Source organism: Planococcus citri, chromosome 2 (assembly GCF_950023065.1).
Source record: "Planococcus citri chromosome 2, ihPlaCitr1.1, whole genome shotgun sequence".
Taxonomy (NCBI): domain Eukaryota; kingdom Metazoa; phylum Arthropoda; class Insecta; order Hemiptera; family Pseudococcidae; genus Planococcus; species Planococcus citri.
Window position 1 is genome coordinate 80367303 of NC_088678.1, and position 21464 is coordinate 80388766.

At 36.0% G+C, this 21464-nt stretch overlaps 4 protein-coding genes across 11 annotated transcripts; 1 reads left to right on the forward strand and 3 right to left on the reverse strand.

Annotated features, from left to right (window-relative positions):
* Window positions 1-14: 14 nt before the first annotated feature.
* On the reverse strand, window positions 15-1078 carry LOC135837965 (uncharacterized). Its single transcript, XM_065353421.1, has 2 exons — window positions 946-1078; window positions 15-615 (listed from the first exon to the last, which is right to left on the reverse strand). Exons 1-2 carry the CDS (start codon window positions 1051-1053, stop codon window positions 178-180), a joined length of 546 nt encoding a protein of 181 aa, XP_065209493.1. The 5' UTR covers window positions 1054-1078; the 3' UTR covers window positions 15-177.
* Window positions 956-21342, forward strand: LOC135837963 (juvenile hormone acid O-methyltransferase-like). Of its 8 annotated transcripts, none has more exons than XM_065353417.1 (6): window positions 956-1078; window positions 17547-17747; window positions 17971-18143; window positions 18228-18360; window positions 18480-18627; window positions 21095-21342. In XM_065353417.1, exons 2-6 carry the CDS (start codon window positions 17562-17564, stop codon window positions 21262-21264), a joined length of 810 nt encoding a protein of 269 aa, XP_065209489.1. In that variant the 5' UTR covers window positions 956-1078; window positions 17547-17561; the 3' UTR covers window positions 21265-21342. The 8 variants fall into 8 exon arrangements, with proteins under 8 accessions (XP_065209489.1, XP_065209491.1, XP_065209483.1 ...); XM_065353419.1 differs by lacking the exon at window positions 956-1078 and adding an exon at window positions 14683-14705; XM_065353411.1 differs by lacking the exon at window positions 956-1078 and adding an exon at window positions 14870-14986.
* LOC135837958 (uncharacterized) lies at window positions 2048-5752 on the reverse strand. Its single transcript, XM_065353402.1, has 2 exons — window positions 5494-5752; window positions 2048-2613 (listed from the first exon to the last, which is right to left on the reverse strand). Exons 1-2 carry the CDS (start codon window positions 5575-5577, stop codon window positions 2221-2223), a joined length of 477 nt encoding a protein of 158 aa, XP_065209474.1. The 5' UTR covers window positions 5578-5752; the 3' UTR covers window positions 2048-2220.
* LOC135837959 (uncharacterized) lies at window positions 6781-7618 on the reverse strand. Its single transcript, XM_065353403.1, has 2 exons — window positions 7438-7618; window positions 6781-7363 (listed from the first exon to the last, which is right to left on the reverse strand). The coding sequence occupies exons 1-2, from the start codon at window positions 7522-7524 to the stop codon at window positions 6995-6997; spliced, it is 456 nt and encodes a 151-aa protein (XP_065209475.1). The 5' UTR covers window positions 7525-7618; the 3' UTR covers window positions 6781-6994.
* Window positions 21343-21464: the final 122 nt, after the last annotated feature.

A 21464-nucleotide genomic window follows, 5' to 3' on the forward strand; every position in this document is an offset into this window, starting at 1 on the left:
AGGTTAAAGCTATATCGAAGAGTAAAAAAATTTAATCGAGACAGTTTTTTCTTATACCTACCTACAAACTTAATGCTTTTTCGTATTAAAATCGCTTTCTTATCAGAAAATTTCTGTAATACATATGTATATTTTGTCAACTGATAGTACATACAAGTTTGATCACAACTTAAAAAGCTAATATTCGATATCTTCTTTTAAAAATTCTTTCATCGAAACCCAAATGGTTTTCATATCACGACCGGCGGTCACCACTAGATCCAAATCACCCTTAAGTCCTTGCAGAATGTATACGAGTTTCGCCACTTTTCTCGATCTATACTTCATTTTTGTGTTCAATGTACCATTGGCGTCCAAGACTTTAGCCTCTTTGATTCGTTTCGTCAAATTGAAGAGTATTTTCTTTATTCCTGTGACCAGTCTTCGTATAGGGAAAATAACCGAGTCCGGTGTGGTTGTGCTGCTTGTGCTTGGTTCCAGGGTCGTTCCTGCAGTGGAATTCAGAGTCACTGCGGTGGTATTTGATGTCGATAGTAAACGTAGAAGTTCTTTTATACCTTCGACGTCGTCTTCTTTTTTCAACATTTCTTCGATGAGTGATCGAGGTATTTGTACCTTGAATGAAAACATACAGCTGAGTGAGGATTATTAAGTGGTGATTTGAAAGTATCAAGTGTCGAGGCAGTGAGCTTTACCCCTCCTTTGAAAGTCAATATCAATAAAAATCTCGAATATTTTTCATGCAGAGAGGATTTGTAGTTTCAAACTTTATTTTATTTTTTTCAGAAAAATTCAAATTTTGAAAGTTTGAGCTTTTGTGGGAGGGAAAGAGAGAGGATGTTGACTTGTTGAGTGACCAAAAATGATAAACTCGTATTATTTATTTATGTATTATTGTGCTTCATGTCTTATGTGCTGCAAAGTATGTAATTGTACATTGCTTACCGTTTTTTCAGGTTCGCCATTTGTACTGTTGGTAGTGTTGGTTGACTGTGAATCGCTGCCATGAAGAAGAAAAACAGTCAAGAAGGTGAAAGCCAATTTTACGAACATTTCCACTCAACACTCGCGATAAAAGGTAAGATAGCAAGATTAAAAAAAAACTTACAGTCGAAATTTTTTCTCTGTTATCTGCACGTGGTCTCAGGTCTAGACTGCATAATAAGAACCTTATGTGCGGTTATCGATAAAATATCAATTGATCGGTTAGAATAAAAAATTTAAAATTTATTTGCTCACTTAAATGCAGACTTTCGTCGTGTACTTGGTGTGGGTCATTTCATATAAGATCGGTCAAGTTTTGTGTCTTGAGTCCTATGATCCCTTCACGATCCTCCTGGACAGTTTTTTTCTTAAAGGGACATCCTAAGGTACATTTTAAAGCAAACTTGCCAAAAGAATTGGCCCTAGTAGCAAAATGGCGGCCATTTTGATTGACAGGACTGCCGAAATCGCAGATTTTGCTTTCCAACATAGAATTCGCATGACATTTTTTGAACTGGACAAAGCTAGATCGAAAGGGCAAACAAAAATTTATAACCAGCTAAAATTTCAAGTGCTGAAGTCCTTTTTTTGATTTTTGGTGAATTTTTAAATATTAAATTGAAGCCAGAAATGAGAGAAAAAATCAAAATTTTACCAAATTGACCTAGAAAGCTGAAATTTGAGTATATATATATCCTATTTTCGACCTGCCAAATCGATTGGAAGCCGTTTTGAGCAGTTCTGGAGCCTCCAGGAAGTTTTTGAAAATTTGAAATTTTCCACAAAATGTCATCAAATAATTTATTGATTCATCATTTTGTACACAAGCTATCATAAATCTAAAACAAATCGATTTTTGGAGTTCGATTATTCGATTTTCGATCATGATCAATTTTTTATGGTGGTGGGAGGGAGGATTCTAAAAATTCGGTTTTTGGGCATTTCTCGGTTCATAATCCTAAATCTGTTCAAACTTTGGAATTCAGGTTGAAAAAGCAAATTGAAAATGAATCATTTCTCCTTTTCTAAATCCCAAAATTGCGCTGATTTTAAATGGAATGGCAATAACTCTTACGGTTTTATTGCGATGAAAAAGTATATGAAAAAAATACAATATTTACATATGAGGTACATAGTACATAATAATACTAATGATTATTTTATACGTAAGTATTTTTCGATATGAAAAAAAAAATGATCAAATAATTTACAATGTCATCGAAGGTCGACGGTCGTCTACGTCATTATTGGTGCCACTGCTGGTACTGCTAGCGGTAGTGCTAATTGCACTCCTGTTCCTAAGGCACTTTTCTTAAGGAAAAATCCTTTGATCGCTTGTAAGATTGATAAAATTTTACTTTTCCTTCGTAAACCATATCTGATCAATTCGGTTCCAATATCGGCTATTTCTTTTGCCATTTCTGCTTTGGCATTGGCATCATCGGATACGGCGGGCAATGCGGGATTTTGGTCTTTTTTGATTATCTGGCTTTTTAAAGCTTGTAATTCTTGTCTGAGATCAGATAGTTTTACTTCTTCGTCTTTTTTCATTTGAAGCTCGAGTTTCACTTTGACCAGTTCATCTCGATTGTTGAGTAGTTCTTGCAGGAAGCTTCTGTGTACTTGGACCTAGAATGTGAATTTTTAAACGATATAGGTAGTCGTACCATTATTCTGAGGTACATACGTAAATGTTGCTCGAATTATAAAAATAAAGTTGTAGGTATCTTTTTCGTTTCTGATGGGTCAATTATCAGGATAATTTCATTTGCCAAAATGAGCAAGTTTTCGACTTGAATACAATTTTACATTATAGAAGAAAAAGTTGGTCTGTGGGGAAAGGAATAAAACTGTAGGAAGGCTGTAAGAAAGGAGAGTGAAAAGGAATACACCTTAATTAATTAAAGTTTGTAAATTTGAAACGCGTCAAAAGTTGCAGAATCACTCTAATTTTAAACAGGAAATTGATAATTTTTTCAAAAATGTAAATTTTGAGATTGAGAATGCGAGCTACTCAATCACACATTTCAAGATCTCTGGACATTTCTAAAGACAATTCAGCCTCCCTCTCCTCCAAAAAAAACATCTCTTAGAACGCTTTGGTAAATTGATAGTCAAAATATAATCAAGACAGAGTAGGGTATTCTCGGATGTGTATTTTAGATACCAAATCTGACTTGTAAGAACTTGACACAAAATTGCTGAATTGCTGAGAGATCTGGCAGATAGAAGGATAACCTTGGGAAGCCACTCAGATGGGTCAATGGACCTAGGGAGACTAGGCAGGCAGACAGACGACCTTGAGAATCCAAACAGCCAGGTCAATAACCTTTAATACGTAGAGAATACAAGAAGACAGACGACCTTGAGAAGCCAGACAGATGGGTCAATGACCTTTGAAGAGCACAGGCAGACGGACAAACAGACGACCTTGAAAGGCCAGACAGATGAGTCAATGACCATGGAAGGCTCCAACTTGCAGACAAACGACCTTGAAAGGTCGGATTGATGGGTCAATAACCTTAAGAACCCAGACAGTCAGACAAAACTTATGACCTTGGGAATGATGGATCAATGACTTTGAGAGGCCGGATAGACAGGCAGACAGATGACCTTGGAAAGCCAGACAGATGGGTCAGTGACCTCAAACGGTCAGACAGATGGGCTAATGACATTTAATAGAGCAGACAGGATGACAGACGACCCTGAGAAACCAGACAGATAGGTCAATGACCTTTAAAGAGCCCAGACAAGCAGAAAAACAGACAGACAGACGACCTTAAAAGGCTAGACAGATGAGTCAATGACCTTTGAAGGCTCACTGGCAGACAAACAATCTTGAAAGGTCGGATATATGGGTCAATAGACTTGAGAACCCAGACAGACAGGCAAAAATTATGACCTTGGGAAAGATGGATCAATGACTTTGAGAGGACAGACGGGCAGACAGATGACCTTGGGAAGCATGACAGATGAATCAGTGAGCTCAAAAAAGCCAAACAGAGGGGTCAATGAACTTGAAAAAATCTTTTGAAATACGGTTTATAGGCTTCTACCGTGCTGAATATCAGCTCTTTTCTTAATTTTGCAAAAAAAAAGTCGAGATATTTTGAGTGTGATCAAAGGGGGCGTGGGGGAGGGGGGTCCGAATCAAAAAAATGAGTCAATACTCCAAAAACGCATAAAACGATCAATATTCTGTTTTGTATAATATATATTTTGACCCAAATTTTGGGACTCTGCGCCCATCCCCTTCCCCCTCCTTCCTCCCACCAGTAATTTTACAAATACTAAGATGAAAATTTCTCATTTATAAATAGGTACCTACATATCATTGAAATGCATGCTCCCTGAATTTCTTTCAAATTTCTAAATTGCAGCTGAAAAATTTGGCCAGCTTTTAAAAATTGAATTTTCAAAAAAAGTCCAATTTGAATTTTTAAAACTTTTGGGAAATATTTTTCAAATTAGGTACTCTTAATTACTTTTAAAACGCGACGAACGGATTCCCTTAAAATTGCAGGAGTCCCAAACAATTAAACTTCAAAGCTGGACATTATGACCAGAAATTTCAGCAGCTGTGAAAAATTCACCCTGCCTGCCTGAAGTGTGGTTTGGGGGGGGGTGGGTCAATGATCGTGGTTTTCTCTGTTTCCCTAGGTACACAAAAATATTGGGTGAAATCGAAGGACCTCAACTTGAAATCGAGCTGATTTGACATGGAGTGATGTGATGGAATGACTTTGATGTCAATGGAAATTTTTATGGAGGCCTAAAAATTTGAGGAAAATGTTTTTTCCAGAGTTTGGCATTCGAGTGATGAAAATTTTCAGCTCTTGAGAATTTTATGTCATTAACACGAAGAGCTCTCCAGATGAGCTAGATTCCGACAGTTTATTTTTTTTTGTTGGAATTTTTGTTTTGAATTTTTGTACCTCAATTCTCTCTCTTCATCTGACTGTAAAAGAAAACTCATCAGCTCCTCTAAAAATTCAGATTTTGATACTCGTAAGTATTCAATTCTTTGAAGTTTAGAGCTCCAATGTTCTTCCAGTGTCTCAGACGTCTCATTTTAGGAGAAGGGAGAGTCGTGCTTGATTTTTTAGAGTGGAATTGTTCTTGGAATCAGAATCAGAGTTCTTGAAAACCTGCAAATTTCGTAGATGATTTTCTCATTTTTTTTCAGTGGATTGATAAAAGCCCTGAAAATGCAATCTTGGAAGTATTATTGTAATTGAATGGCAGAAAAATCGTAATTTTATTATTCTACGACGAATTTTGAAGCTAAGATAGCTGTGGTTCCCTTTCTCCAAAGAATGACCTTGCAGACTGCAGAATTCATCTGAACTGGCTCTGATCCATACTTCGAAAATTTCAAAGTGTTTAAAACCAAATTTTCTCGAGGCGTTCATTACAGCTTATTTACATCAATTTCGAGTAATTAAAGTCCTATCGATGCCCTCCCTCCTCTCAATCCACTTTAGCATTACATTACATAATGACTCTTACCTGCTCATCCAGCGGTCTTGCGATCACAACGCTGCAAAAATCGACTAAATAAATCGAATAACAAATAACTAATTTTATAAACATTTTGCAATACTTATAAATAGTAGGTACCTAGCTAATAAAAAAAAGCTCTCTTAATCGAATAAAAATTTTTTTTATCGAACTACATTTGTGAACACTTTCGTTGTGAACTGAATTTGGATTTCGAAACGTGACTTGATTTCAAAACCTGGGGATATGATCGATCGTTTGTAGATTCAGCTTTTGATATTCATTTTTATCTAAAGTGATTAATCGTGTTAAAAAAATAAGCCTGATTTTTTCATTAATCATGTTTCGAGGAGGAGGGGACTCTGAATTGTAAAGAATAATTCGAGGAGTCTATTTTTTTTTAAAAATGAATTCTTTGATAAACATATTGATAACCTATATTATTATATGGGTATTAATTTATTCATCGATAGAATATTTTAATAATCCAATGAATGGTTTAGCTGTTAGATCTCTACTATGTGTAAAAGCTGTGCAGAAAAGTCGATGTTGTTTGTTTAGAAATACCACAAACGACTGATAAGATTATCATCTCATAATATGTAGGCTTTGAATGGGTCAAAATTATTCATAATTTGATTCGGACTTACCTACTTAATTTTTTTCTGAAGTGTGCTCTTTCTTTTTTATTCGTGTACTATTCAACGTGACTTTTCTGAAATCATTGAGGGAAGGAGGGGGTCAAGGATCGCATTAAAGATGCATTAGGAATCATTATCGATGTTTCAATCTGCTCATCATCCAATATGATGTAGGTAATATTGGTACTTAATGAATTTTTCAATTTTTTCTATACGTTGATTATTAATCGAAAGTGGCGAATGGTGCCAGAAAATGTCTGAAAGTCTTCTAGGTCAATTCAAAAGTATATTTTAAGGTAGATAATTGTTCACTGTTACCTCACAGCATGTATTCGAGAGGAGTTGAAAGTGAAAATTTCGTCAGGAGCTCTTCTTCCTCCTTGAAAATTCCATCTCATCTTAGATATTTCATCAGCTCTGAAGATAGGAAGGAAATAGGTACTAGTTCAAAAGAAATTAAAAATTGAGTGATTAAAAAGTTTTGAGAGGAAATTATCCTGGCTCCTCTTAGCAAAATTACTCCTCTTGTAATTTTATACTCGATATTTTCTCATCCTCGAGTTTTTCGTTCTAATTTATTAGGCAATAATTTGAGAAAATAATATTGCCAACACTAAAACTAAACTGTGTAAGAAAAATGACAACATTTCAAACAAAATTATCAATCAAAATTTATTTTCAAATCTTAGATAAAGCTAAAATATCGAGCAACGCGATGAAATTACTTCCCCACATATGTAGTGTATCTAATTAAAAAATAAAAACTTAATTTACCATACTTATAACCTACATATTTACATTTAAAAAATACATACTTAATAAATAATAATTCTTAAATCCGAAAGTACAGTTCTTAAACAATCTGGTTTTTAATCCGACGTCTCGGGATCTTTAATTTTTAAAGCAATTTCGAGAACTTTTTTACCAATTTTGAAAGCGTTTTTGCCTCCTTTTTTTCCAGCAGCGAAAAACTCCTTGGCGCTGATCTTGCTCACGTTTAAAGCCTGTTTCAATTCCAATACGTGTTTATCGATATCGGCCTTTTTTACGACTTTGTCTTTCCATTGTTTGATTTTTTCTAAAAATAATTTAATTTTTTCTTTAACCGGGTTGGATTTTTCTTCATCCGGTTGATTCGGAGGAGACACGCTGGTGGTTTCTTCTTCGCTGGGTTTTAGTCGCATCAGTTCGTCGCGTTTTTCCATCAATTCGGCGAAAAGTTTTTTCGGTATTTGTATCTGTGAAAAATTTATCGAGTTTTAATGCCCGTATTTGGATTATTTGCAGGTGGATGAAATTTGAAAAAACTTACGAGTTCGTCCTTGTCATCTTTCGCGGTTGAAGTTATGCTCAGGTATAGGAAACAAAAACCGAATATAATTGATTTTAATAAAAACATGTTGAAGGATTAAAATAAACGATTGGTTGTGTTACCGGTTACTCATAGTTTAAATATTGGTACATTCGAACGCTGTTTGCGGTAACTTTTTAGCTTGCTCGATTTTATAATCTGATCGATATCGAAGATTAGGGACATTATCTGCGTTCATTTTTTCGATTAACTACCTACTTTGTTGGAATCGAAACGATAAAGTAGGCTGAAGCAAATTTGCAGGCTCGAGAAAGTATAGGTTATTTAATATTTATTCGATAATATGAATTGAGCTGCGATAAAATTTACTTATATGAAAATTTGTGTACAAAATCAAAATTTATTCCTGGGGATTTCAGATAAAATGGAAATGATGAAAGTGAAATTTAGTTTCAACGAATCGATGAGCTGAATTTGCATAAGTACTCGAATTGTACTGCTAAAACTCCCTTTGACGAAAAAATGTTGGCAAAAAGTTGAGAATTTTCGGGATAAATTGAGTGAACTGGAAAAAGTTGGGAAACTAGGGAATTTTCACGAAATTGAGGTCATCTCAGCCGTTTGCAGTGAACTGAATGGGTTTGAGTGGATGGCGGTGACCTTGACTCAGAATTCGTACATGTCCAAATTTTTGGGAAGGGGTCGAGTAAAGTGAAAAATGTCAAAAAACTAAAAAATCAAACTGGGAACCAATCGATAAGAAATCAAAAGATGTACATACTATATCATACCAAAAAAAAAAAAAACAGATTCCTAAAGCAATTTGAAGGGGTTAAAACAGGATTTTACGTGGTTTTTGACCCTGCAAAATTTCGTGTTACGCACAACACCTCTCCAAATTGTCCTAGAAGGCTGAAATTTATGTTTGTGGTAGTGTGATTGATTTTCGATTTGATGAAGAATTTTTCTGTGGCGATTTCATTGTGGGGTCATTCCTTCCACCTCAATTCGACCAACGTTTTTGAGTCATGTCCTTCGATTTCCCCCAAATTTTTCCACAATGTCTACCCACTCAATAAGTAAAAAACCAACAAATAGTTTGATCCCAGCCCCCTTAGGGGGGGGGGTTTCAATTATTTTTACATTGTCTCGAGTTACTCAACTTCACTCTTCAGCAGCTCATACCTCCAAAGCTATGATACTTTGGTTATAAATTGATCTCACAGTTTGAAAGGCCATTGCACTTTGAATTTTCAAGTATTTTGAAATGTTGAAAGTTGAACTTTCAAATTTGAAAGTTCAAATTTCAAAATCGCGCTGTAAGTGGAAGCTACCATTTAAAATTCTGAATAAATTCCATGGATGTACCTTTCGATGTTTTTTCGAAATATTCAATATTCGAGATGGGGTTTTTTAATGGAGGGAAAGCACCGCCTCCCCCTTTGTGCAAAACTTTCAAAAAAAAAATCTGGGGCATATGATGTATAGAATTATATGTTTTTGGTGACACTGAACAGAAATATGACGTCAGATTTTTGATTGTACCCCATCCACGGCCTCCAGCACCTCCTCAAAGGGGGTAAAAGTCAAAAAAATGATTTAAATAGTGTGATATGTTTCCGATTTCGTTGAACACAAATGTAAAAACCTTAATTTTTCAAATCGACCTCGCCTATGGTACCTAGAACCTCCCCAAATAGGTAAATGTCCAACAAATAGCTATTATATCCGTGTTTCCACCGTTCACTATTGAAGGATGCCGGCAGTTTTGCATCAAGATCAAGCTCTGCTGCTGCTCTACAGCCCATTTCTCCACCAGGTCGCCATCTGTATCATTTTCCACATATCTCCAGCTTACACTATGGCTGTTGAAGTCTCCAACTATTATTCTTGTTGCTGTGGGTGGGACATTGCTGTTTTCTTTCCATGTAAATTCTACATTTGGTGGTTTATAAACTGATGCGACTACGCAGTCTCCCGTGTCAATTGTTAGAATCTCAACATCATTTGCATCAGATAGGGAAGTACTTTTTGTATTTGGTGTTGACAAACAAGTGTTGCACTCTGGCAGTGAAATAGGGCTAAAAAGTACTTTTTTTTTCTTGGCTATATACAGAGTGGCCCAGAATTGGCGCAACCGATTGAAAAAAACTAAGGAAATGGGAATGACGTAGCAACCACTCATGTTGCGCAAGGGTAAAATCAAAGGGTAATCCTTTTGCTCTACACGAAAACAACCGAAACCTGCCAAATTTAGCCGAAAAATCAACTGTTAACCTTGCACTAGGAACAAAACGACGCATGCGCCTTTTTCTTAAGCGTTGCGCAAATTATGGGCCACTCTGTAGTCTAAAGTGGTAACACTACATTCCAGTTGAAGACTGCGGCACACGTAAACGTAAAAGGGATCAACTAAGATCTAACTTTGAACTTTGAATACTCGAAAACGGTGATAGCTAGAGCTTTGGGGAAAGAATCATTGTGAAGAGGATGAAATTTCGCACATTTTTATGTATTAAAACATGCATGTGTTCGTTGAAAATTTTGAGTAACCTTGATTTCAACGTCTTTTGAAGCCCAAACTGCAATTACTCAAAATTTTCATTGAACACATACATGTTTTAATACACGAAAATGTGTGAAATTTCATCCTCTTCGCAATGGGGTTTTCCCCGAAGCTCTAGCTATCACCGTTTTTGAGTATTCAAAGTTCAAAGTTATATCTGAGTTGATCCCTTTTACGTTTTAGCATGCCGCAGTCTTCAACTGGAATGTAGTGTTACCACTTTTAGGATGTAGTGTTACCATTTAAGACCATATAGCCAAGAAAAAAAAAGTACTTTTTAACCCTATGCATGAAATACATATTATCATGCTGAAAGGGGGGACATTTCATACTCACGCATGCTTACACACATGCACACTCGACTTGTTGAGATGCAATTCTCCGATTTCTCTACAAAATGACGTCAAAATGTCCCCCTTTCAGCAAGTCGATGGTGGCATCGCCACAAGATGTCAACACCAAATGGCACTTCCATATTTCTCATGGGGTCTATGATAGAGCCCTGCACCAACAACAAAATGATTAGTGGTGGCTACAGCACACACCGCACTGTGGCTGGTGGCAGAATACTTATTTTTTTGAGCTGAGAAATTGAGAAGGGAGCAGGCTTGTAGGACTGCTCAGGTTTTGCGGTTGCTCCAAAATCAAGGTCCTAGTTTAGAGCTTTCAAACGGTCTGGTCCAGTCATTTGGTTCTGCATTTTTTGTCATTGTAGGTTGGTCCAGTGTGGTCCTGACCAGAAATTTTCATCGTGATCATGGGTCAGCCCAGGTCCAAAAAACGGTCTTCATTTTTCAGAAATGAAAAAACTTCCTAACACATAAGATGAGTTGAAAAATGGGATTTTTACATTTACTTTCAAAACATTGAAACTTCAAAAGAAATTAAATCATGATGGAAATTTATTCGAAATAAGCATCTATAATGGCATTATAAATTTGAAAAATTGGACATAACTGAGGTTCAAACCACGGTCATTGGTCTGATTTTTTAGAAAGGTCTTTGGTCTCGGTCTGTCCCTGTTATTTTTTCTGAAAAGGGTCATCTGTTTGGTTAATATTTACATACATTTTTTTTAGGGTTCTAAGGTCCAGTCTGGTCCACTCGGTCTTGTGCGCATTTTTGGTCTGGTCGCGGTCATAAGTCCGGTTTTTTGGTCCATCCAGTCTGACAAGTCTGGAAGGGAGACCATTTTGGTAGTGTGTGGCAATAGCAAAAGTTTTTCCTCTTGAAAAGGCCAAAATATGCTAAACATCCCCCTGAAATTTGCTGTTTGAGTGAGTTGAGCCGGCTCAGCCAAGCAAATTACTTGGCAGCGGCTGAGGCATTTTTTAAACCAGCGGCAGCAGCGGCTTAAAAAATGTTTGAAAAATTGGTGGCGGCGGCGCAGGGCTCTAGTCTATGAATAATAAGTTACATTCCTTCAATTTTTGGTTTTTGGCTTCCTCTGTGCCTGAGTGTTTCTTCAATGGCAATCACATCTATGTTCAAATTCTTGACCATTTCAGCTAATATAACTTCCTTTGGCCCTGACAGACCAATCTATATTTATGGACATGATCCTTAAGGGAGGTGCCCTCATTGGATGCCCTGAGAAGGGCCGTTTTAACCCTGGCATAGGGTGCATGATCGACCAGTGATGGGATTATTGGCCAATAGTTGAACTACTGTTTCCAGGGGGTGCCAGCTTATCGGAAAAAATATTCACAGTTCTTAAAAAAAACATTTGCTGAGGCTCATCCCTTGCCCCCCCCCCAACAAATGGGTATTGCATTTTTTTTTATCAAATTGACAATTGACATTACAATGACCCTTTGAGTAAAGTTGAATTTTTTGGTGACTTTTTTTTCAAATCGCAACCTTTGAACAGAATCATCAGAGGCTTGCCTCACCACCCTCCCTTCTCCTCAGGCAGCAAAATTTTGGCAAAAAGTTGTGAATTTTTGGGGAAAGTTTGATGAGTTGAAAAAAGTTTGGAAATTTGGGGACAGTTGGAAAGAACTCGTCTAATGATTGGCTCTGCTCCTAGCTCCTTCAGGATGTCTTCGTTCCTTTTCCTATCTCGTCTAGTATATCCTGCTGTGGCTCGCATGAATCTCATTTCCGCTGAGGTTACTCTGCTTTTTATATCCTTTTTCATTGTCCATGTTTCACTTCCATACAGCAGCATTGGTCTTGCCTGCATATTGTAGATTCTTATTCTGCTCTGACTTTTCTTGAAGGTATGGCTCAGTTTATCGCTCCGCTTACTCTCAGGAATTTACTGATCTTAAGTTGTGCATCAACTTCTCCTTCATATGATAGCTCACATCCGAGATATTTAAAGCTTTCAACTGGCTCCACTGGCAGTCCATTTACAACAATTTTACTGTGTATTGGCTCTTTCCCCTCGAAGGCCATCACCTTTGTTTTTGACAACTAGATTCTCATTCCATAACAGACTACATGACATTGGGCATTCCTGTCTTACTCCTCTTCCTATCTTCTTTGCTTCTGACATGTTTCCAGATCTTACTCTTATACATTATCCGTGTATATTTCTTCAATTAAGCGTACTATTTGTTCATTCACTTCGATTTTCCTCAGGATTTCAAACAACTTCTTCCTTCATACTCGATCATATGCCTTCTCCAGATCAACAAAGCACTAAATTGAATTATAAATTTTCAAAAGGTTTTGCCCCTTACACTTCACTCGGGCCAAATCATTTTCCTTTTTCTTTCTCTGACCAAAGTTGGGAAGTGAAAAGTTGACTTTTCACATCAGAAATTTTCCAACAAAAAAAAAAAAGGTCTTTCCAATACATTCAAGTCAAAATTGCCAGAAAGTTGATATGGTTAAAATCATCGTTAATGACGAATTGGTTAGAATTATCATTAATGTTGATATCGTTGAAATTACGAATGATTAGGAAAGGAGGATCTCTAAGTGAATGATTGCTCTAAAAGGGGGGTACATGAGAAACTACCTAAGGGGGGAGATTTAGCCAAAGTCTATTTATGTCACTAGACAAAGGTTTCCAATCCTGGTTCAACCATACAACTAAATGTTAGAATAATAATGAAATGAACACCTAACACTATTATTCCGATGATAAACTTTATTGGGTCTAAAGACATCGATTCCTTTATAATTAAATGAGTTTAATTATTCTATCCTCGATCTTCTCGCCAACATGAGAAACTATGATCATTGCCATAAGTTTCTTGCCGATCATGTGGTTCGTAAACATTACACTAATACCTTCACCAGAAGTATCGACAAGCCAAGATCTTTGTCTTAGACCCATCGATGCTGATAGTATTATTTAATTATTATTAACTTAAATCTATTTAGTGGAGACACCACCATGTAAGTACCTACTTACCTAACACTGCTGACCGTCTCACCACCTCTTTCCCTTAGCCTACCCCAATAATAGTGGCTGTCGGTGGCTGCTTTACTTTAGAAGAGACTCACATAACACACGCTCTACCTATTAATGTCCGGATTCATTCAAGGTAGCCGCAAAGGATAATTTATAATCGCGATAGATGATAATTACTATTACGTTGATTACTCTACCGACGATTGAGTTTAATATAAATAAATTAACCATGCTCGAAATGGTATAGCCAGAATATAAGTTAAATGTCTCGTCGAGAGACTATACATATTCGACACTATGTAAGCACAATGCCACTTGTAACCGCACGCTGCAGACGATGGAAAGCAAGTGAGGATCGTGGCTAGATCCCTATAGCAGGCGGCCACGAGCCAGAAGATCTCAGCTCACCCCTTTGTACATAAAAAGGTAGTTTTATGTCCAAAGGCGGCTGCATTGTCTGAGTTTATTACCATACCAGGTGTATCGTACACATAATAAGTTATGTGTACATAGTTCCCACGTTACGACGATTCCCCTAGCTAGGTAATCTATCGGAGAATGACCACCATGAAGGTGAAGGCATACTGCACTATATCAAAGTTCCAATTTCTACTGAAAGTACCTACTATTTTTCGCTGAAAATTCGGAAACAATAATTTCTAATTTTTGCTGAAATTGGCTATTTATCAGATACCGTGCATCGTCTCTCATTATTTTTCACTTTGGTAAATTTTATCCCAAAAATATTCTTTATAAAAGTGCATTTCTGTATCGCAGATTTTCTACCCAAATAAGTAGGTACCTATTTGACCTGTTCCCCCATTCAATTCAATAACAATGAAAACGAAATGATGAAACGAAATGTAATGAAATGTGAAAAAAGAGTCGACAAAAAGGACGCCAAAAACAACAACGTTCAAGCAAACAGCCAACAAACACACGCTGTCATAAAAAAAAAAAACAAAACAAATCATTCTCTCGTATCCATTAAAAATTGCCAAGCCACGTGGTGCAAATCGCAGCAATACAGCAATAGGTAAAGCAGAGCTGCAAAGTAATATTCGCATATTCGCGTATTATATGTTTGAAATAAGCGCCGTTTAATCATTAGTTATAAACTTGTCATTCGCATATTGTTCGTTTATATTATATCGTTACCTACTCGTTACACCCTCGTTTTTGCTGTAACAGCAGCAGTAACAGTCGTTGTTGGCTCTGCAGGCATGTCGTTATAGGCCCATGTCATAATGTGGAGTCGATTGTTGCTAGTTATATAATATTTTGTTACCGGTGAAGGGGATTTTAGCGAGATGAAGACCCTTATTCGACGAATAAGTACGTTTATTGAATTTTTACACTGTACCTGATAATATTTTGATTGCTGAAACGAAGGTGATGAAATGAACTAATAGGTCGAGACTGATACAAAAATTTTATGGATTAGGCTTCGCTGATTATGGTATGAGTGAGTTGATGATTCTCAGAGGTGTGACGAAGTATTTTTTATATTGTGTTGTTGAAAGCTGTCGAGTGTTATTGTCTCTAGGTATATTTTCGCGCGTTCAAATTGAACTATAAGTACATACATGAATAGATTCATCAATAATACGTATTATGTTAGTATTGAATGAATATTGATTGCGGAAGGTTTTCGTGATTATTTTTGTATCTTCCTTTTAAACTCTTGGGTATAGTTGGTTTGTATTTTAAAGTGTGTAATTGTGTAATGTTGACGGTTTAGGCTTATTATATTTTTTAAAGTGATTTTTTTTTTTTTTTTTTTAATATTAATATTAAATGTGTACTTACCTATTTATTAAACAAAAAAAATTGAAAGAATTGAACATTTAAATGAATTATTTTAATATAAAGTTGATTAGATATATACCTAATTAATTCCATACCTACTCTATTCATATTTCATTCTTTGAAAATTTTTCACAACATTGCCATAAAAATGTTCATTGGTTTTAGTACTTACGGCATATGAAAATAGGAGTAATTGCACCCACCCCCCCGCCGATCCTCAGGGACAACTTTTTTCTTAGCGGGGACATTCTAAGGAACATTTAAAGTAAACTTGCCAAAAAAAAAGTTGCCTTACTTACAAAATGGCGGCCATTTTGATTGACAGGTCAGCCAAAATCGCAGATTTTGCGTTTTAACATAGGACTTGCACGAACTTTTTCAAACTTTACAAAGACAGATCAAAAGATCATGCAAACATTTATCACCTGTCAAAATTTCAAGTGCTAAAGTGCATTTTTCGATTTTTGGTGAATTTTTGAAAATCAAATTTAGGCAAAAAATGGGGGGAAAATTAAAATTTTACCAAATTGACCATGAAAGCTGAAATTTGGGATATACCCTATTTTCGACATGCCAAATCGATTGGAAACGGTTTCAACTCGTTTTGAGCAGTTCTGGAGCCTCCAGCAGATTTTTGAAACTCGAAATTCCCACAAAATTCCATCAAATTGGAGTTGTAAAGCTAAAATTTATTCTAAAAACTAATTTCAATACGCTACGAAGCACTGCAGGTAAATTTCAAGTCGTTTTGGATCCTCCAGCGACTTTTTGAAAATTCCTAAAGCCTCCAGCAGATTTTCGAAACTTTAAATTTTCACAAAATTTCATCAAATGGAGATGGAAAGCTGAAATTTACTCTACACTCCAATTTTAACACCCTCTGAAGAAGACTTCAGGTGGGTTCAAGTCATTTGAGAGCCTCCAGCGACTTTTTTGAAAATTACTGGAGCCTCCAGTAGACTTTTGAAACTTGAAATTTCCCCAAAATTTCATCAAACTAAGATGGAAAGCCGAAATTCATTCTGAAAACTACATAATTTCAATACGCTACGAAGTTGACTGCTGGTGAATTTCAAGTCGTTTTGGAGGCTCCAGCAACTTTTTGAAAGGTTGTATGACTTTTTTTGTAAAATTTAAATTTCCTAAAAGTAGCTGGAAGCTTCAAAATCATTTGAAACCACCATGTAGTCTGCGAAGTAAATTTCAGCTTGCCAACTCTATTTGATAAATTAATGTTGGGGGAAATTCAAAGTTTCAAAAATCTATTGGAGGCTCCAGTAATTTTCAAAAAAGTCACTGAAGGCCTTAAAATGACTTGAACCCACCTGAAGTCGTCTTCAAGGGTGTTTAAATTGAAGTGTATAATAAATTTCAGCTTTCCATCTCCATTTGATGAAATTTTGGAGAAATTTCAAGTTTCAAAAATCTGCTGGAGGCTCCAGTAATTTTCACAAAAAGTCGCTGGAGGCCCTAAAATGACTTGAACCCACCGGAAGTCGTCTTCAGAGGGTGTTAAAATTGGAGTATAGAGTAAATTTTAGTTTTCCATCTCCATTTGATGAAATTTTGTGAAAATTTAAAATTTAAAAAATCTGCTGGAGGCTTCAAGAATTTTCAAAAAGTCGCTGGAGGATCCAAAACGACTTTGCAGTACTTCGTAGCGTATTGACATTAGTTTTTAGAATAAATTTTAACTTTACAACTCCAATTTGATGGAATTTTGTGGGAATTTCGAGTTTCAAAAATCTGCTGGAGGCTCCAGAATTGCTCAAAACGGGTTGAAACGGTTTCCAATCGATTTGGCATGTCGAAAATAGGGTATATCCCAAATTTCAGCTTTCTTGGTCGATTTGGTAAAATTTTGATTTCTTCCCTCATTTTTGGCCTAAATACGATTTTCAAAAATTCACCAAAAATCGAAAAACGCACTTTGGCACTTGAAATTTTGACAGGTGATAAATGTTTGCATGATCTTTTGATCTACCTTTGTAAAGTTTGAAAAAGTTCGTGCAAGTCCTATGTTAAAACGCAAAATCTGCGATTTTGGCTGACCTGTCAATCAAAATGACCGCCATTTTGTAAGTAAGGCCAACTTTTTTTTGGCAACTTGCTTTAAAATGTTCCTTAGGATGTCCCCTTTAAGGAAAAAGTTGTCCCGGAGGATCGGCGGGGGGGGGGGGTGTGCAATTACTCCTATTGTCATATGCCGGACTATTTGAATAAGTAACAAATCGATTACTGATTTTTCAACTGCCCTGCTTGAATAACATTTTTGAATGAATAATGTCTAAATTTTGTCTACTTATTTGATTATTTCGTTAGATTCGCGATGACCTGCACTAAATTTATCTTACTTTTCATGCGAAGTTTCAGAAATCCAGCATGTTTAAAGCTGACGAATATCATTCAAATCACTCGTTGCAAGTTCGAGACACCAGTACGCTTTTGCAGAAGTTCAAATCGCAAATCAAATGGAGCAGTGGACAGAAAATTATAGACGTTGGGTGTGGTCCTGGAGACGTAACGTACGAATATTTGCTGCCTTTGATTCCGGATGACGCGGAACTGGTAATAAAAAGACTTTAAAGTTTTACTTGAATCGGCGGAGACCTGCCGAATAGTGAGGGTCAGAGAAATTTTGGCAAAAAATTGGGAATTTAAAGTTGACTTGGCCTTTTGGTTTTAAAAACCGATTCTTTCATCTTTCTCTATCTCTAGAGGGTTCCTTTTACAGAGTGTAGGTACCTATTAATTATCTAATTACATACGCTTTTTAATTTCGTTCGCTTAGCTGGCTGTTGATATGTGCGAAAATATGATAAACGTGGCGAAAAGTAATTACCCCGATGCTCGTTTAAAATTCGACGTTGCGAATTTAGTGAAATCGAAAGATATCGATAAATACGAGTCGAGTTTCGATACGATGTTTTCATTTTATTGTCTGAATTGGATACCCGATCAGCAGTAAGAATTATTCACAAATATATATAGGTACTTACCTTGGTTATAATTATTCAATATTACCTACAAGATTTAATTTATTAACAGAACTGCCCTGAAAAACATGTATTCAATGTTGAAACCAGGAGGCGAAATTTTATTCTCTCTCTTGGTGTATTGTCCGCATTGGCCACTGCATGAAATTTTCGCATCTTCTCCGAAATGGTCTTCTTATATGAAAGTACGTTTCACTCAGCAAAACTTTAGGTGCTGATGTGCGTTTTTTTTTCAATTTTTGGTGAATTTTTAATAATCTTTGACTCTAAAATGGAAGTGCCACTGATACCTATTTGTTCATAGAACTACAGAGATTATATATCACCTTATCACTTCAGCGACGATCCATTATCCGAAATTAGAAATTCGCTTCGAGGTGTGGGTTTTCACATTGAGCATTCTTCTCTTACGTGGAAGTCTTTCACGTTCCCATCGAAGTCAATTTTCTACAGTAAGTTGCTTATTTTTTGTGTAGAAATAGTCCTGTTTGATTTTCAGAAGAATCAAATGGTTCTTTTTTTAAATAATGACGATTATATTTCGAAATGGTTTACTCGTAAAACCGTCACCGTATTATAAGTAACATAAATTTGTTATCTTAGAAATGATAGGGATTAGCCGGTGATAAACGTTCTCGTAATGATTTTGTTAATGGTCCATCTCATAAATATCACCTAAGGGGGGACATTTATTCGACTCCTAGCTAGCTCAGATGGGAGTCTAGTTGAGTAATCACTATACTTCTAAGTCATCAAGTACATAAATAATCAACATTTAAATACCATTTATGTACACAAGGTTTATTTTGAGAAGATATTCACTACATTGGCTACATTTATAACATATTGAGATATGTTATTACTTCGACAAATGTGCTCTATCTAAACAAATAGGATAGTACTTAAGGTACTTTTCCTAGGTGACTCATGCCAATTATACAAGGAATTGAGACCATACTGGTTGCGCAATGTACAACAACCATGTAAGCGAAATATGTCGAATAATGCGTAAGTGAGGAATCTCTGCTCCATCCCTTACGACGATTGACTTCATCTATTAATTACGATACAACTATAATTAATACAGTGGAGACACCACCATGTAAGTACCCACTTACCTAACACTGCTGACCATCTCACCACCTCTTTTCCGTAGCCTACCCCAATAATAGTGGCTGTCGGTGGCTGCTTTACTTTGAAGAGACTCATGTTACACACGCATCCCTCTCAATGCCTAGGTACATCTCGAGTAGACCGCAAAATTAGGTATAATCGTCGGATTATCACCATAGTAATTATTACGCGATGATTACGATTAGACTTTAATTTAATTTAGTCCACACGCGAGGTGGGTTAACTATGAAAATAATACTACTTAGGCCGATGCCTGTCTTCATATACAGATTACTCCCTGACCACATATTTCGACGAGGATCCTACCACAGCCGATTGCAGAAACCAAGTGAAGAGACACTCGTATCGCCAGAAGCTCGTGCCTCCTTGGCGATTGACAGATGTCTTTCACACCCTAATATCTGAATACTTTTCCACGTACTCGGTACCTTTTATTACCCAATAAAGATAAATCACATCGCGTAAAAGGTAACCCTAAGAATAATCACCAAGCAGGTGGAGGCAGATTGCACCATAACAATTGCCCCTTCGTGGGTTTTACTCAGGGGGAGAGCTAATCAGACGGAGAAAAAGCACGGATCATGAAAGAAATATGAGCTAAATCTGCCCCCCGCCCCCTCTACCTATTCCTTAGCCCTGGCGATACCACTGCCCATCCGTACTTTTGCTGCAATGTGCAGAACTATTTCTGGGTAAAACAGTTTCCAAGAGATGGTTCGGAGGCGGGATTATTTAGCAAGTAATGCATTGAACACAGTTTCTGCATTTATTGATATCAATTTCCATCAGAGATCCATCCGAAAATGGAAACACTAAGTTTCAATCAATACCAAGAGAAGTGCAGAAGAAATGTCAATTACATTACAAGAGGATCGAAAGGTAGGTATTTGAGCTAAACTAAAAGGTAGCGATGTTTGTAGAGTATGCTTAAGAAAGTTTTTAGGTTTTGGTTTGATTTTTTGAATTTTTATCAGGGAATTTGAAATGAAAAGAAAAATAAAATGAATAAATAGGTGAAGAATGTTGAAGATCTCGGTTTTTGAGATTGTACTAGTAATTTTTGAAAAGTAAAAAAGGCCAAATGATTATCGAAAATTGGTCATGCTCGGGAGATAGACAATAAAGAAGAAGGTTCACTTGATTTCAGCAATCGAGTACGCATCTTGTGGATTTTGAATGATTATAACGTGTGGAGGTATATTGCCCACTTACGTGATAGCTATCTGATCATATTTTTTATCAGAAAACACGTTATTCGTAAGAATACGTATATAAGGCTGGTTCTCTATCTGAGTATCTTTCCCACGTACTCGGTACCTTTTATTACCCAATAAAGATAAATCACATCGCGTAAAAGGTAACCCTAAGAATAATCACCAAGCAGGTGGAGGCAGATTGCACCATAACAAGTTTTTTAAAAATATTTTCTGCTTTCTTGTAAAAATTGCAAAAATCCAGTTTTTGAATTTTTTTGCCAAAATTACAAAATGTTGATTTTTTCCCCCATTAATTTGAAATTATCCATTTCCATTTTATTTTTATTTTTTCAGAATTTTCATTTTTTTTTACATAATTCCAAATTTTAAATGCTAAGCCAATTTTTTTTAATATTAAGTAGGTAAAATGTTTCAACTTTTTCATTAAATTTTCTTCAAACAAGGTGAGCTGGTTTGTCAGTACCTACCTAAACCTACCTATAGAAGGTTCTTTAGTAAGACTATAAGATTAGATGACGTTTCGAATAGATTTTTGAATCGTTTGATAACGAAGCACTTGTGATTTCAGGATGGTGTAATACAGCAAATACGGTTTCAAAAAATATTCCACCCTGTCTATTGGAAGAATACGACTATGAGGTGAAGAAAACGCTATGGCGCAAAAAATTATGCATTTTAACTGAAACGGGGCAGGTTATTTACAAATATTCTGTGATCGAGGTGTTCGCCCATAAATAGTGTGTGAATGTGAATCAAGTTTTTCAATTTTTTTTTGTTTATTATTTGTGTTACTAATAGATTTTTCAAGTTTTTTTTTTTAAGTTTACAATTATTTATGTACTTACGTACCTAACTAAATGTCATGAATTTTGAGAATATTCTCACAAGTGTTGTCAAAAATTCATTGATATTTTGTAAAAAAAAAATTGATTTTTTAT